The sequence below is a fragment of the Anarhichas minor genome, unplaced genomic scaffold, assembly GCF_050575085.1.
Source record: "Anarhichas minor isolate MPS153535 unplaced genomic scaffold, ASM5057508v1 ptg000028l, whole genome shotgun sequence".
Taxonomy (NCBI): domain Eukaryota; kingdom Metazoa; phylum Chordata; class Actinopteri; order Perciformes; family Anarhichadidae; genus Anarhichas; species Anarhichas minor.
Genome location: NW_027466474.1, coordinates 14,831,859 through 14,847,076, shown reverse-complemented (window position 1 = coordinate 14,847,076; position 15,218 = coordinate 14,831,859). Strand labels below are relative to the sequence as shown.

The 15,218-nt window shown below is 44.8% G+C and overlaps 1 protein-coding gene across 1 annotated transcript; it reads left to right on the top strand.

Moving 5' to 3' along the window:
• The first annotated feature begins 2,874 nt into the window (after window positions 1-2,874).
• Window positions 2,875-8,991, top strand: tbx22 (T-box transcription factor 22). The gene is made up of 8 exons (XM_076103881.1): window positions 2,875-3,100; window positions 3,535-3,769; window positions 5,039-5,140; window positions 5,232-5,406; window positions 6,927-7,091; window positions 7,835-7,899; window positions 8,122-8,207; window positions 8,299-8,991. The coding sequence occupies exons 1-8, from the start codon at window positions 2,875-2,877 to the stop codon at window positions 8,838-8,840; spliced, it is 1,596 nt and encodes a 531-aa protein (XP_075959996.1). The 3' UTR covers window positions 8,841-8,991.
• The last annotated feature ends 6,227 nt before the right edge of the window (window positions 8,992-15,218 follow it).

Here is a 15,218-nt window from a genome sequence, read left to right as displayed (position 1 = left end):
GTTTTCCAGGTGAGCCTCCGCTCCAGAGAACTCACTCCCCTTTAGTGCCACAATAGGCTAAGTGTTTACAGCGTTCCGTACTCAAACACTCTACACGTGTCACGGCGGACGGGGTGGTGGAAGTTTGACGTTTGGCAGCGAGTGGGCATCCGCTCCAGCAACCCATGCCCAGAGTCGCCCTCTCACACACACACACACACACACACACCACGCACGCAAACTGCTCAGCATCAGGATCCAACATAAAACAAACCATCAGGGGCCCCGTCACATCCACTCAGCACTGAGCAACCGACAGACAGGCCTGTTTATAAACACACACATGCATTCATTTGTGAGCATGTGCACATATACAGTACAGACAGACGCCTAGCATGAGTGTTCGGCTGGTCGTGATTACTCTTTGGGCACCAGTATTCAGACACACACACACACACACACACACACACACACACACACACACACACTAGCCTAAGTGTCAGTCATCGAGTCATAAACAAAGCGTTTGTATTGAAATAGTGGAGCAGTTTATATCATATCTATTTTTATAAATAGCAAAAATTTCGCAAACTTTAAATTACCGTCAAGATTAAAGTGTTGCACCCGAGCCTGCTGGTTGTGGGCCCACCAGTAAGTTTCCAATTGCAAACCAATTATCCACCAATGATTATTAATTAGGCCGCGGTGGATAACGCAAATCAACAGCATGCGGGCGGGCCTCCGGGCGCAAAATGATCGGAAGGCCTAATTGCAGAAGGTCATCAAACTTCCGCATTGATGGAAACCCGAGGCCCGTGCTAAATTGGATTTGAGTCTCTCTTTTTTTTTTCTTTTTTTTTCGCCAAGCGTGCGTATTGTGCCTCTAATAAGAGGAAACACGTGTGCCAAACATCCCCGAATGGGACGAACGCAGATTTGCACTGGATTAAGAATCCTGAAAACAACTAGAAGCAGCTTCCTGTTGTGTTCAGCAGCGCCCCGGCATCACTCGGCTGACATCCCGTAATCCCGTGACGAAGATTTACGAGTTGACTGCTGAAGACGACAGGGGAAGAAAACAAAATAATCTGTCGAATTTGAGTGGAAGGAAACGACGCAGGCTATTTCTATCAGAACCCTGCGTCTTTTATTTAACAAAGAGGCAGCAGGCCTCGCGCGCACGGATTTATTTCTGTTGCACTCTCTCCCTCCTGACCGCGTGTTTGGGATGCACTTTACTTACAGTATTGAGAGAAAACGACAAGTCGGGAAAGAGTAAACATAACTCCTGCGGGCCGCAGTCCTCAAACAGGTTATGATGACAGAGAGCATGCGATTCCGGTTGGTCATAGTTCTCCATTTCCCGTCTGTTGTCAGAGATTTCCATCAACAGCCAAACCAACCGTGCCGTAAACACAGCCCTCATTTGTTTTCTCCTCACAGCAATTATATCATGTGATTAAAAAACATTTTAAATAGGACCTTCGCTGACTTTTATTTGTGTTAAGCGGATCTATTTCATGTCGAGCAGTAATGTAATAATCCCGAGCTGTCATTACGGCCCAGTCCCCCCTCCCCCCCCCCCCCCCTGTGCGCCGAACTCCATCTGATCTCCGCATTTATGAGAACCAGACTGGCGCACACCGTCACCGGGAACCGCAAAGTCAAGGGGGAGAAGAAGAAAAAAATCCTATATATATACTTCTATACCGGAGGAACGGGAGACAAGAGACCGCTTTAAGCAAAGCCTTCAGATTAATATAGGAAACGTTAGCTTCAACACAAACGCGGCGAGTTTCAGGGAGATGTTTTACCTTCCAGATGGTCTGAATTAAAAACCTCAAATATTTGTGCATAGTCTCCCCCCTCCAGCTCTAAAATGCTCATTCTATTTATCTATCGGATGTCTAAATGGAGGGAAGAAACACGGACAGTGTTCAATCACAGAGCTGGCGTGTGCTAAAATAATCGAGAAAAAGTGCTTCACAGATTTCAAATATATCACTGGAGATTTACATCCTGCCTATATTACTTCATCAGCTTCATGTTTTCTGCCTTTATTATTATTATTATTATTATTATTTTGTGGCCTACAACTCACTTTTTTTTTTTTTATGGAACTGAACTGGATTATGCCACAAACCATGTCCAAGTTTGACCGTTCAGCCTTTCATCATCCCCACAGTGGCACCGCGCGTAAAGATGCTGCTTCTGGTTGTTATGGGTGCTCTAGAGTCCGAGATCGAGCACACTGCAAAAAACATGTTCTGTTATTTACAGTCTCAATAGTTTTCTTCTGCTAGTGAGAAGATGGCAGTTGATTAGACAATGTAACTCGTTTCCTTGCAAATAAACTAAATTAAAGAACATAACTGAATGGAGTTCCACCTGTTTCTGATGAAGTAATCTGCCTCATTTTGCATCGTTTCAAAGTCCTATGAAAGAAATGTGATTGTTTTTGGAGATAGCTATATATTATTTGACTTTAGCGGTGGAATTTATTTCTCTTTTGTCTCAGGAAACTATATTTAAGGCTGAGAGGCTGTTAGAATGGACACTTTTTGCAGCGCATGCTCATGTGGAAGAATGCACGCTGCGCTCTTCCCTCCCATCTCCGTGACGCGCACAGAGGGACGAAAGGAACAAGCCCTCTGTGAGGCAGAGCGGAATTAAAGGGGAGACACGGAAACGGATAAAGGGGGAGAAGGGAAAGTATTGTAGTGAAGAGGAGAGGCGTGCCAACAATCAAGGATTTTTGGATGAGGGCGCGCGTCTCGGAGAACACATGGGAATGCACCGGATCAATCACGCAGCGTCACGGAGCCGCCGTGAGAGAAGAGGGGCTCCCTGAGGTGCTGCTGCTGTTGCTGCCTGTTCTACCCCGTCCTGTCCTGAATGCGCCGGGACGCCGAACCTTGTGCGGGGCAAAGTCAAAGTTCAGACGGATATAGGACCCGCAGAGAGACGGGATCTGTCGCCAAGATGCAGGGTCTGAGTTCCCGGGCTCACGCGTTTTCGGTGGAGGCGCTGGTCGGGAAACCCTGCAAGAGGATGAAAGTGTCGGAGGGACACGAGTCAAGTTCAGCTGGAGACACCGGCAGCGATACGAGCATCTTCACCGGTGAGGAGGCAGAAGGACTGCTGCTTTTACGATCACTTCATTGCTTTAATGTAGGCCTACACGCATTTTACGCACAAGCTGTGGAAATGCAGTCGTCAGTTTACAAGTTATTTTGCCCCGTCAGACCTTTTATTTCTTCCATTTCCTACATTTGACAATTTCACAAATCAACTTTTTTTTAAATGTTTTATCATCTTAAAATGATCAAATAAAAGTATTTTTCAAAGGGAAAAAAGTTTTGTTTTCACTCAAACAAACATTTCAGCAACTTCCTGTTCCTTTTTAAAATACTATACATTATTTATATCTACAGACTTTAAATAAAAAAAGTAAAAGTTGCAACGTGTAGGCCTAAATGATTTATGAAAACAAAACGGTACCAGGCTTCTTTTCTGTCAGCGCCTCACTGATCCCAGTCTTTGCCCCTTGTATAGGCCTGAACGAACATCCAGTCAGCCAGATGAAGAGGGCAGAGGACACGTGCTGTGACCCGGAGAGACAGACCGTCGGATCAGGGGCCGAAGAGGCGGACCCCAGCGGAGAGGAGAGCAAGCCGAAGGAGAGCGACTGCCGCCCGGACAGAGAGGTCCGGGCAGAGCTGCAGGGCTCCGAGCTGTGGAAGAGATTCTACGAGATCGGCACCGAGATGATCATCACCAAAGCTGGCAGGTAAAAAAACAAATCTGGATAAGAGAGACAGACTTTACAGTGATCTGTATATTATGGAGCGGATCAACGCTGCTGTAAACTGGGCTTTAAGGCTTTATGTTTGTTTCTATTCTGCAAAACGTTCACACCTATTCGGCCAACATATCCGGGGACAAGAGGAACAACATCTGACAGGCAACGGCTGGGTCTATTCATAATGATATATATATATTATTAGGTGTATATATGTACTTAATTATTGTAAAAACAGACAGCAGCTAAAACAAAACAAAATCCCTGATGAGATTTTGAATGGGATCCTTTACTCTTTAAACAAAATAAATACTTTATAATATATACTTTCTCTCAGTATGATAAAAACAAGCAATCGTCTTTAATCTCATGGAAAAAGAGCAGGCCCATGGGGCCTTACTCAAATAGGGAAAATCTAACTTTTTGTTTAAAAAAATTTGAATCTTCCATTCTCGGTCATATCATCGTTTACGTGTTCAGGTGTCAGTTATACATAAAAAACAAGCTGTATAGTTCACTATCAGTGATATGATGATATGATATTTACATGAACTGTCCTGCGGTCACATGGTGCCCGTTTATCAGGTGTAGAACGACTCTGAACGCGCTGCAGCCGATCAGATGTAAGCAGTTTATTCAAATATATAAGCCATACACCAGACGTTAAGTATTCACTGTGTCCTTTGATTGGGTTAACATGTGGACATATATACTTATAATGTGATGGTATATTTATTTTGTCTAGCTGGTCTTTGGAACAAAAAAAGAATTATTGTTGAATTATTAGTCGAACTGAATCAAACTCTATTTACCGGGACACAATTTAAAAGAAGACCTATTAAATATGATCCAGGATTATCGATGACATAATAATCGTATGGCACGTGGGTGTTCTTTGGTATAGATCGATTAGAATAACTGTATCTGTCAGTTTCAACGAAATTACTTTGTGCTGTGTAATAGCAGGCCATGTGCGTCTTCTTCTGTTTGTTTTTTTAATTCCAGAAATGAGTTATCGGTACATAACTACCTGCTGAAGTCTAGCTTCCGTTTCCACAATATACGGAGAACACGCGCTATAAATCTCGATGGAGAAGATGCCCTCGTGTCCCCTCGAGGACTCTGGATTTAACCGCTAGCTGATCTTCTGTGCGGTTTTAGGATAGACTCCATTTTTTCAGAAAGGTTTTAAAAAGAATAAAACACGACTCGGATATCAGATGAACGTGCTGCGCTTCTTCTCTCACCTCTCGTCAGGAGAATGTTCCCCTCTGTGCGCGTCAAAGTGCGCAACCTGGACCCGTGCCAGCAGTACTACATCGCAATGGACGTCATGCCCGTGGACTCGAAACGCTACAGGTGTGTGCATGTGTGTGAGTGTATTAAAGTAGTTAAACTCCCGCTGCGTCTATGCGTTTATTTACTCATATATCTACGCCCCGGCCGGCAGGTACGTGTACCACAGCTCGCAGTGGATGGTGGCCGGAAACACGGACCACTCGTGCATCTCTCCCAGGCTCTACGTGCACCCGGACTCACCGTGCGCGGGAGAGACGTGGATGCGTCAGGTCATCAGCTTTGACCGAGTCAAACTCACCAACAACGAGATGGACGATAAGGCGCATGTAGGTAACCCATCTGAGCATGCGCTGCCTTCTCTTACTCTCTCTCTCTCTGTCTCTGTCCAACTAACATAGTGACCAGTGGGTCCACAGCTTATATGTGTGATTTTAATGTCTAACAATAGGATTATTTTTTTAACCCAAAATTATTTTAATATATTATTTCCTTTATTTATATTTGTTAATTTCTATATGTGTAGATGGTAAAGGCGCAGCAGGGTCAACTTCAGACACATGTTGAACCCCATGTCTCGTACTGGAGCGTTCCTTTAGAGAGGAACGCCTGGGGGCCTCTGCCTTTTAGGGATAAAGGAAGAGGAAATCCTGTAAAGGTTCAGCGATGTATACAGGTGTGACGGATGTGGTGACTGGAGGCTGTAGGTGGCTTTTCACTTGATCCTCGTGTTTATAAAACCACGCTGGAGTTGGTGTGTTTGGGGGAATTCATTATTCTGGTAAACGATGGAGGAATGTAGAAATCCCTGATGGTGTTGTGGTCAGTTTACCACCTTGTCTGGAACTCCTATGCTTATTTTGAACACTAAATAAGAAGTGTTGATTGTCTTGTTCATAATACATTTGTTAGTTTAGCTGCTTTGTGAATTTTAGAAAGAATCCGATTTTTCTTGTGAAACCTTATTACATTATTTTTACTTGGCTCATACAGGCTAAAAAGGAACATTTTAGTTTTAGACACAGCGGTCAAACTGTTAATTCATGTAATTTACCATTTTACTCTGGCTGTTTATAAAAATAATAATAATAATAACACAAGAAAAGCTACTCTATAAACTGCAAAATTCAGTTTTGGGATAAATAAGTCATAATTTTTTCCTTTGTTTCATTTTTTTAGAGATGTCAAATAAAAATCCTGTCAATTACCATGAAATGGTTAGTTGATTGATATTTGTACGGCGCACTGATTGAATTATATTTGATGATTTGTTGGTTTTATATATTGAATAGCACATTTTAGCTAACTCTTAGTTTTAGTTTTAACGTACGTAACAGCTGCTGTAATACTATTTTACATTGTGTTGTTATAGACTATGGTGCCTATACATTACATTTTATTTTGTTCTATTATCATATTACACATTGTTTGTGTAGCTGAACTCATTCGCTCATTTCCCACAGTTTTTAAATGTTAATATTTTGGTCGGTTAAACATCTAGTTAATTGAGGGAAAAGTTACAACAGCTATTCGGATCATTTTATTTTTATAGAGTTTAATATGGTTTTATTTTCCAAGCTAAAGGTTCTTTGATTCCAGTCTCTCATCTCTTTCTCTCATGTGATAGTAAATTGGATATTTTGGGGTTTTTGGACAAAGAAAAAACAATTTGATGAGCTTCAGGAAAGTGTGAAGGATCTTATTCACGATTATCTGACATTTCATTTTACCAAACGATTAATCAGTTATCTGAAAAAATCATCTTGATATTTATTGACAGTGACCTGAAACCTCAGTTGCAGCCCGTTTGTTGTAAAACATAACGGGTCCTCCTCATCTCTCCGTCCAGATTATTCTCCAGTCGATGCATAAATACAAGCCACGTGTGCACGTCATCCGGCACGACCCGCGCATGGACTTGTCACAGATCCAGTCGCTGCCTGCTGAAGGAGTCTACAGCTTCTCCTTCCCAGAAACGGAGTTCACCACAGTCACGGCTTATCAGAACCAACAGGTAACACCCAAATACTCTGTAGCATGATCACAAACTATGGATTTGACTGTTGAAACAGAATAATACCATACATTCAAAATGTGTAGTCATCTGCTGTTTTCAAACATCTGAATTTAGAATCCGCTGTATATGTGATGTTGCATATTTACATGCTTTATGTGCCAGAAATATTAAGAAAGCCAACATCTTCTCATGCACGCAGCGTCTGCAATATTCCTCAGTGATCCAATCGATGCTTTAATCTGAACATCATGGAGGTGACGAGGCCAACTTTTCTGTGGTCTCAGCAAAATCATGAATTACAGTGTCCTGGTTTTTCAGTTGCTCGGGGCGTGTGTGTGTGTGTGTGTGTGTGTGCGTGTGTGCTTGTGTTCCTGACCCCACTGTTGGCTACAGCTCCTCCAGTAACAGAGGCGTCTGCGGGGACCGCGGCTCTCTTCATCAGGGCTCATTTTTTACGACCAGCGAACGTATTATTACAGAAACTCAATAACGAGCTGTGACGTGGGCCGACCGCTGGAGTCCACGCAGCCCGTTAAAGCACCAAATAAAACCGTGCGACCTCCGAGAACCCTGTTTGACGTGGCTGCTCGCCCCCGGGTGCTGCTGGGAGATGCAGTCCCCGAGGGAGAGAGCTCTGCCGGTCTCCACGCTGCCGTGAAGCTGAGCTCGTTGTTAGCTTAACACGTCCGCGCTTGACGCGTCCACTCTAACCGGTGTCCATTCCTCTCTCCTGGGGCAAGATCACAAAACTGAAGATCGACAGGAACCCGTTCGCCAAGGGCTTCAGAGATCCAGGAAGGAATAGGTACAGCAAACCTCACCAAAACACTTGTTTTAGCTCAGAAAGTGCTCCACTACAGCACCCGAGAAGGTTTTAAGGCTCAGCCACTGACATCTGACACCACATAAAACCTTCACATGAAGTTGAAATATGTAGTGCAGAGTTTCACACCTCTCAGAACCAATATTTAAATACCTGAAACAGCATTTTTTTGTGCTTTTACACTTTATGTGTGTGTGTGTGCAGGGGAGTGTTGGATGGCTTGTTGGAGTCGTATCCCTGGAGAGGCCCTCTCAGCTTTGACTTCAAGCCATTCGCCATACAGCTCCAAGGTAAATGTGCTGCAGCTCCTATTACTTTTCTCCATTTTTTTTTTTGCCTTTGTGATTCAAGTTTCTGACGTCTTTTTTTTTTTCTCAACAGGGAGCTCGGGGTCGCCGACCGGCAGTGTGAAGACTCTTCTCCCCCTCTCCTCTTCCACATCCTTTCACCCGTTCTCCATCTCCGCGCTCTCCTGCCAGGACGCCGCCCTCCACGCCCTCGCTCTTCCCCTCCACGGCAAGACCTCCACCTCCTCGCCGGGCTCCCCGCTGCCCAGCGGGGCCTTCTCCTCCCTGGGAGCGGACAGACTGAGAGGCCTGGCCCCGCTGTCTCCGCTAACAGACCTCTCGCTCTTCTCGGCGCTGCAGGCAAAGAAACCCCCCCACTGTAGGGACCCGTGTCTTCTCGGGTCTCCGGGGAGCTCCCACTGCCTCTTCCCCTTCCACGGCCCCCTCAGCCCCCAGGGGCCTTCTCTGCTCCCTCATCTCTCTGACACTGCGGGCCCCTACTGTCTGTACCGCTACAGCTTCCCCCTGAACCCGCAGCTCGCAGCCATTTCCCGGCATGCCAAACTAGCCGAAAACACCACAGACTGTCTGCTGCGCCAGTCTCCGTGGCACCCGACCACCAACCACTGCCTCTGACAGCTGGACCGCACTTTTCAGGCTCCGGCCCATTGAGTGTAACGAGCCAAAGCTTACTGCAACAAAACCGAGAGGGCTGATTCTCTATTGGAGCGAGACCCAGAGGAGCGATAAACTTTCGTATGCTGTGTTGGATTTACCAGCACCAAAAAAAAAAACTGATCCTGAAGCAGATCATGAGCTGCTCCCCTTCACTGCGGACACTCAGCTAGTGCCAAAAACACCCGACATCGAAGTGAACAGAAATGTAGACAGGATGCAGATTTTTATTTGGGACAGAGAGCACAGCTTCTTTTCCCGCCTTAGCTACTTCCCTCGCTGTAATGGCGTTACCAAAGAGCATCAGCATTAGGACCTGAGGTATGTAATATAGATATTAATGAATGACTGTTAAACTGACCATAAGTGCCTATTAAAGTCATATTTGTTTGTTCAGATCACACACCAGCATTCAAAATGTTCTTTGAAACACCTTTTCAGAAACACATGCTTCTGTGTAACAGGAATAAGAAATATAGTGAATAAGAAATGATGTAAAAAGTGTCAGTGGTCCAACTACAGGATACACATGATGAAAAAACAAAGCGTGTTCTGTGTTCTTCGAGCCCTAAACTCGGCTGTATCTGAGTGTCAGGCCCGGCCACCCCTCACTAATAACATGAGCTCATCAGGTCTCGCTGTGATTTTAGGAGGAAGAACAACAGCTGCCAGGTTTCAGCCAGCATTTTTCCACTCCTGCACTTTATTACCAATAACGGCGCTAATCAGAGACGCATGGAGGTGAAAGGGTTACTCATCAGAGGCCTTTATTAGGCCCAGCAGAAGGCTCCTCGCAGCCGTGTCATCATTACTGTAATCACGGTTGTAACATTGTTCCAGGATCAACAGTAAATCAACACCGATGTGTGAAGACATGTGGACGGCTTTTCAGAGCAGCAGTGTGCCACGAGGAGCAGAGAGGGAAAACCTACTGTGGGCCCACATAATGCGGTGGTGTTTTAGTCCATACCAAAGCGGGGCACGCCCGTTCAGCCGCTGATGTGATAATTCCTGCCTTCAGCTCAGACTCAAAACCCCTGCGCCCTCCCTCGCCTGCCTGCCTGCCTCCCCCCCCTCTCCCTGCAGAGCGAGGATCAGCGGTTTAGGCAAAGCGGGGGGAAATGGCCTGTTTCCCGACAAACGGTCGTAACCAAACAGCAATTTACTTGTCAGGGTCGAGCGTGGCGGCGAGCTAATGCTGCGCTGGACGTGGAAATAGCAGGAAGGAGTCAATTGAGGAACTGGAGGCCGGGGATGGCCCCCGTGTTTCAGCGAGCGGTCAGGTGCGTCGCTATCTAACAGCCGGCCCTTTGTCTGCAGACGGACATAATCTGTGGTGGTTACTTGATACTGTCTGTCATTTCCATGTTGGGCTTTGCGGGACAATCATTTTAAACTCCCAACTAATTCCTGATCTCTCAATTGGACTAATTGGTTTCATACGGGGGGGGGGGGGGGGGGGGGGGGTGTTGACCTCTGCACCTGCTGCTCTCCAGTAGAGTAACACAGAAACACACATTACATAGAATAACATGAGCACCTGTCATTAACAGAGTGTAAATACGACTACGCTGTGACTGACATAGAGTTTGGAAGATTAGCTTTTGCACACATTTGTCAGCAGTACAAATGGTGCTTGGTTCACTCAACTTACAACAGCCTTTAAAAGCAAAAAACTAAATAGTTTGACATTATGGAAAATGCTTCTTTTATTTTTGCTTCCCTGTTGAGAGCTAGATGAGAAGATCGACACCGTACTATGTCGTTAATATGAAGCTACAGCCAGTTAGCTTAGCTTAGCTTAGCATAAAGACTGGAGACGGGGAAACCGGCCTGAGAGAGGTTTGAGATTTTGTTGGACAGAGCCAATGCTAAGCTAAGCTAACCAGCTCCTGTCTGTAGCTTTATATTCAACAACCATATATGAGAGTATCAATCCTCTCACCCAACTCTTGTCAAGAATGCGAGGATTTCACAAACTAATGCTTCAAATGAGTTGTATTTTGGGACATTTTGGATATATTTCTTATATTACAAGCTTTTATATATTTAATGGTGGTCTTTTCTTGTCTTATCAAACTCCACCTGTGTTTGAGAACTTGTTAGACCCAAACGTTAACCCGTTATCAGCCTGTCGATGATTAACCACGCCGCTCGTCCAGCCACATTGACAATTTGCCTGATAATTTGTCAACTTAATCCTCTTGAAGGTGGCGGCAGAAACGACATGGAAACTGTGCCGATTCCACTTTGTAATAACACAGGGAGGGACGTTTCTGGAGCGTTCCGCGGTGATTGACAGGCAGCGAAGGCGGAGAAACTTGATCCTGCAGTCATTTGTTTCCAATCATATGAAATGGCATCCTGAAACGGGAAGAAGCTCGGCAGAGAGTCAGGATGTGTAAATATACTCTGCCTTCATTCGATTAACATACAAGCCACACACACAGGTTATCTAATATTAATAGTTGCCATACACTCACTCACAAGCACTCAGATACACACACACAGACACACACACACACACACACACAGTTGTTTGCCCGTTCAGCTTCGTGCCCCCCAGCATCTGGCTCAGCGAGTCTCTCGCGAAGGTTTACACTGGACGCTGTTTTCTCTGCAAACTCAATAAAAGCTGGTTATTTATCAGGTCAGATTATGGGACGTGACTTGAGCTCAGCTGTAAAGTTGAAAGTGAAACCAGCTGTGGCTGAAATTGAATTAGGCAGAGTGAGTAATGTGAAAAGCAAGGCCAGTTTAACAGTGATTAAGAGCTCTTCTACGGCGCTATCAAGCAGGCATGCACCGCTCTGTCAAACTGTTCGCCTCCTGGATAGGGAAAGTCCTCTCCTCTCCTCTCCTCTCCTCCCAGCGCTGTTTCCCTTTTATCTCAGAGACATCCTCTGCTGGAAACATGCATGTCCGTTTTAAATACGGTCCTCTATTGTGATCAGAAGTCTCCCAGTATTGGATCACAGGACAGAGGACCAGAACCAGAAGCCTCGGTGGATCTTTTTTTTGCGTATATATATGTGTGTGTGTGTGTGTGTGTGTGTGTGTGTGTGTGTGTGTGTGTGTGTGTTCACATACTGCTTGCAGTATGTCCACGAGTGTGTGTGTGTGTGTGTGTGTGTGTGTGTGTGTGTGTTCACATACTGCTTGCAGTATGTCCACGAGTGTGTGTGTGTGTGTGTGTGTGTGTGTGTGTGTGTGTGTGTGTGTGTGTGTGTGTGTGTGTGTGTTCACATACTGCTTGCAGTATGTCCACGAGTGTGTGTGTGTGTGTGTGTGTAGACAGGGGTCACTGGGGCGTTGCATAGGCATGTGCTCCCTGACAGGCCTCTGTCTGCCAGGGAGCAGAGGTCAGATGAGTGGAGGACAAACTGCTTTAACATGTGGTCTGGCACCTGGCCTGCATGTTTGTGTGTGTTGTGGGGTTTCCTCTGAGTGCTCCATCAGGGCCTCACACTCTGTGACATTCTTCAGAGAAAGTGTTAATGACCCAAACAGCTCTTGCACTTTCACTCGTTTCGGACGTGTGTAATTAATAAAGCACTGCCGTACTAAAGGGGGGGGGGGGGGGAGTAACTATATATGCACCTTTGATGTACTTAAGAACAGTTTGAAGGATTTGCAATGCTATGATGCTTTATACTTCAGGGAAATGTTGCACTTGTTACTTTTCTAATTCAGAATTTACATAGAAAACATATGATTGGTTAATAAAATATGACGCACTGGTTTAAGATGAAACCAACCAAGTATGTAAAACTGTGAAAAAGAGATCTACTTTAACCAGCTATATTAAAGTTAATGCATCAACAATAATGATCTAATAATATATATAATATATAATAATAATATCCACAGGCAGGGGGCGTTCTGCATAATGAGTACTTTCCGCGGACAGTTAAAAACATTCTTGAATTCTTCGATAATCCAAAGGGTTTTTAAAACGTGTGTTTAGTGTCAGATCATTTTCCTTTGACTTTGATTCAAATACTGCTGCACCTTTACTCCTGGTGGAGTATTTCTACATTGTGTTGTTCCTTTCACTGAAGTAAATAATTAAAGTACTACAGCTAAATACTACTACACTATAGTTACCTGTTACTTTGCAGAAGCGGTCTTAAGAACGTATAATGAACACATCAAATCTGATGCATTGTTGTAAATAAAAACGTATCTATAAAAGTTTTATAATTAGCTTCGCTTCAACCAGCAACATTAAAATACTGTTAGCATGGTGATACATCTGTAGTCATAATATATACTAATATACCAATGATACAGTTAGAACAGTAAAGATTTAGTTGGGTTGGGTATATTTTTCATGAGAATACTGACACACTCTTGCTTGAAATGCAGTATTTTACATTGTGGTATTGCTCCTTTACTTTATTAAAGGATCTGATTACTTCTTCCGTCACTGCCATACTAACCTGAGCATTTAGTGCTGCATAAATAGTCACATGATGGGTCATATCGTACCACGGTCTCTTAATGCCATTAACTTTCTTCAGCCCGTCTTTTTCAGCCCATTGTTTTGTCATCAATGGAGCCGTGTGTGTGTGCGTGTGTGTGTGTGTGTGTGTTTGAGTGCAGGCTGACTGGAAGAGGGCTGTCAGCACTCAGCCTATGACCAACAAACACAACGCACACTTTGACCCTAGCTGTCCATCACACAGAGCCCATCCCTCCCCCTGTAACAGTGTGTGTGTGTGTGTGTGTGTGTGTGCTAATTCCTTCCAGTCTGATGGACCTGAGGGGGTTTCTACAGGTGCGTGTATGTGTGTGTGTGTGAGAGAGAGAGAGGCACTTTCTGGTATTGTTTTTTATTAAATATGGAACTATAAATCAACCCCTTTTGGAACAAGAGATGTGAGATATTCTTTTTCTCTTTGCCCCTATCTCTGACAGGGATGGATTGTTCTTACCTCTTTTTGCTTCCTGTGTATGACAGGTTATCACTCCTGGGACAGATACAGAGAGAGAGAGGGGGGGGGGGGTGGAGAATAAGGAAAAAAGGGGAAGGAGGGTGATTGAGCGAGAATGATGCTCCGTGGCTGATGTATCGGATGGCAGGCGAGGGGGCTGGGGCGAGGGTACGGTGGCTGGAGGGAGAAAGAGTGATTTAGCGCTGGCCTGTATTCTCCTCTCCTCTTATCCCTGCCCCGCTTCTTTCATGTCTCAACCCAGGGTCGACCCGCCTGCTGCCCCAGATGGTGCTGTCTGTCTGGGCTGCCCTCCACAGGATGTGCCCCCCACCTCAGCCCCACAACTACAGACCTATACTCCCTAAATTGATTTCAGGGGGGAAGGCCCTTTTTCTCTTCTGTTTCACACACACACACACACACACACACACACACACACACACACACACACACACACAGAGCTTGCCAACAGCTAGTGCCCCCGGTACACACACACATACACGCGGCTGGCGCTGTGCGCTGTCAACTCTAATTCAATTTGAGACGCAGGAGTGTGACTAACAGCAGGCCCGCAGAGTGTTTTACCATATGCACCACACACACACACACTCACACACACACTCCTAACAGATCACTCCAACCACTGGTATAATAATAATGTAATACCACAGGTATTTATCCTATTAATAGATCTCTTCTCCCCTGTTTCTCTCATTATCAGGACAGCCATCTTGTCAACAACTACAGAGTGACACCTTATTAACCCCTTCAACTTCACTGCCTAACCCAGGATCAGCTCACACAAACAGCCAAGTGAGTCTCACTGTACAGCACGTTCATCTGAAATAACTGGGTGAACGTTTGTAGGTTACGTTAAGACCACCAATGACTGAACTATTTCTTATTTGAATTTTAACATACAGCTAAAAAAATGTTTTAAGGTGAATGAAACAAGATATCACATGTTAAAGATGAATTGTACATGAAATACTTCATCGTTGTGAAGTAGCATGCAATAATCACAAAGAACACACAGAAACATGCTAACAATGCTAGCACTCTGATGTTTGTCAGGTATTTTCACCACCTTAGTTTGGTGTGTTAGCATGCTGACGTTTGCTCATTAGCTGCAAAGATAAGCGGGGGCTGATGGGAATGCCATCGGTTTTGGAGGGGTTTAGTAGACTGGACAATTAAAAAATTTGACCTGATAGTGGCGCTAAATTAAATATTAAAGGGGTCACTGGAATAGCTGTCGGGGCAACTCATTTTAGCTGAGTGGCTAGTTTAGCTAATACGAGCACTCCAGAGAGCCAAACCAGGAAAGACCAAAGGGCACGACATGTTTTTACAGTTTTGAAGCACACAGAGTAAAAGAAAACTCTCATTTGATGCCTATGTG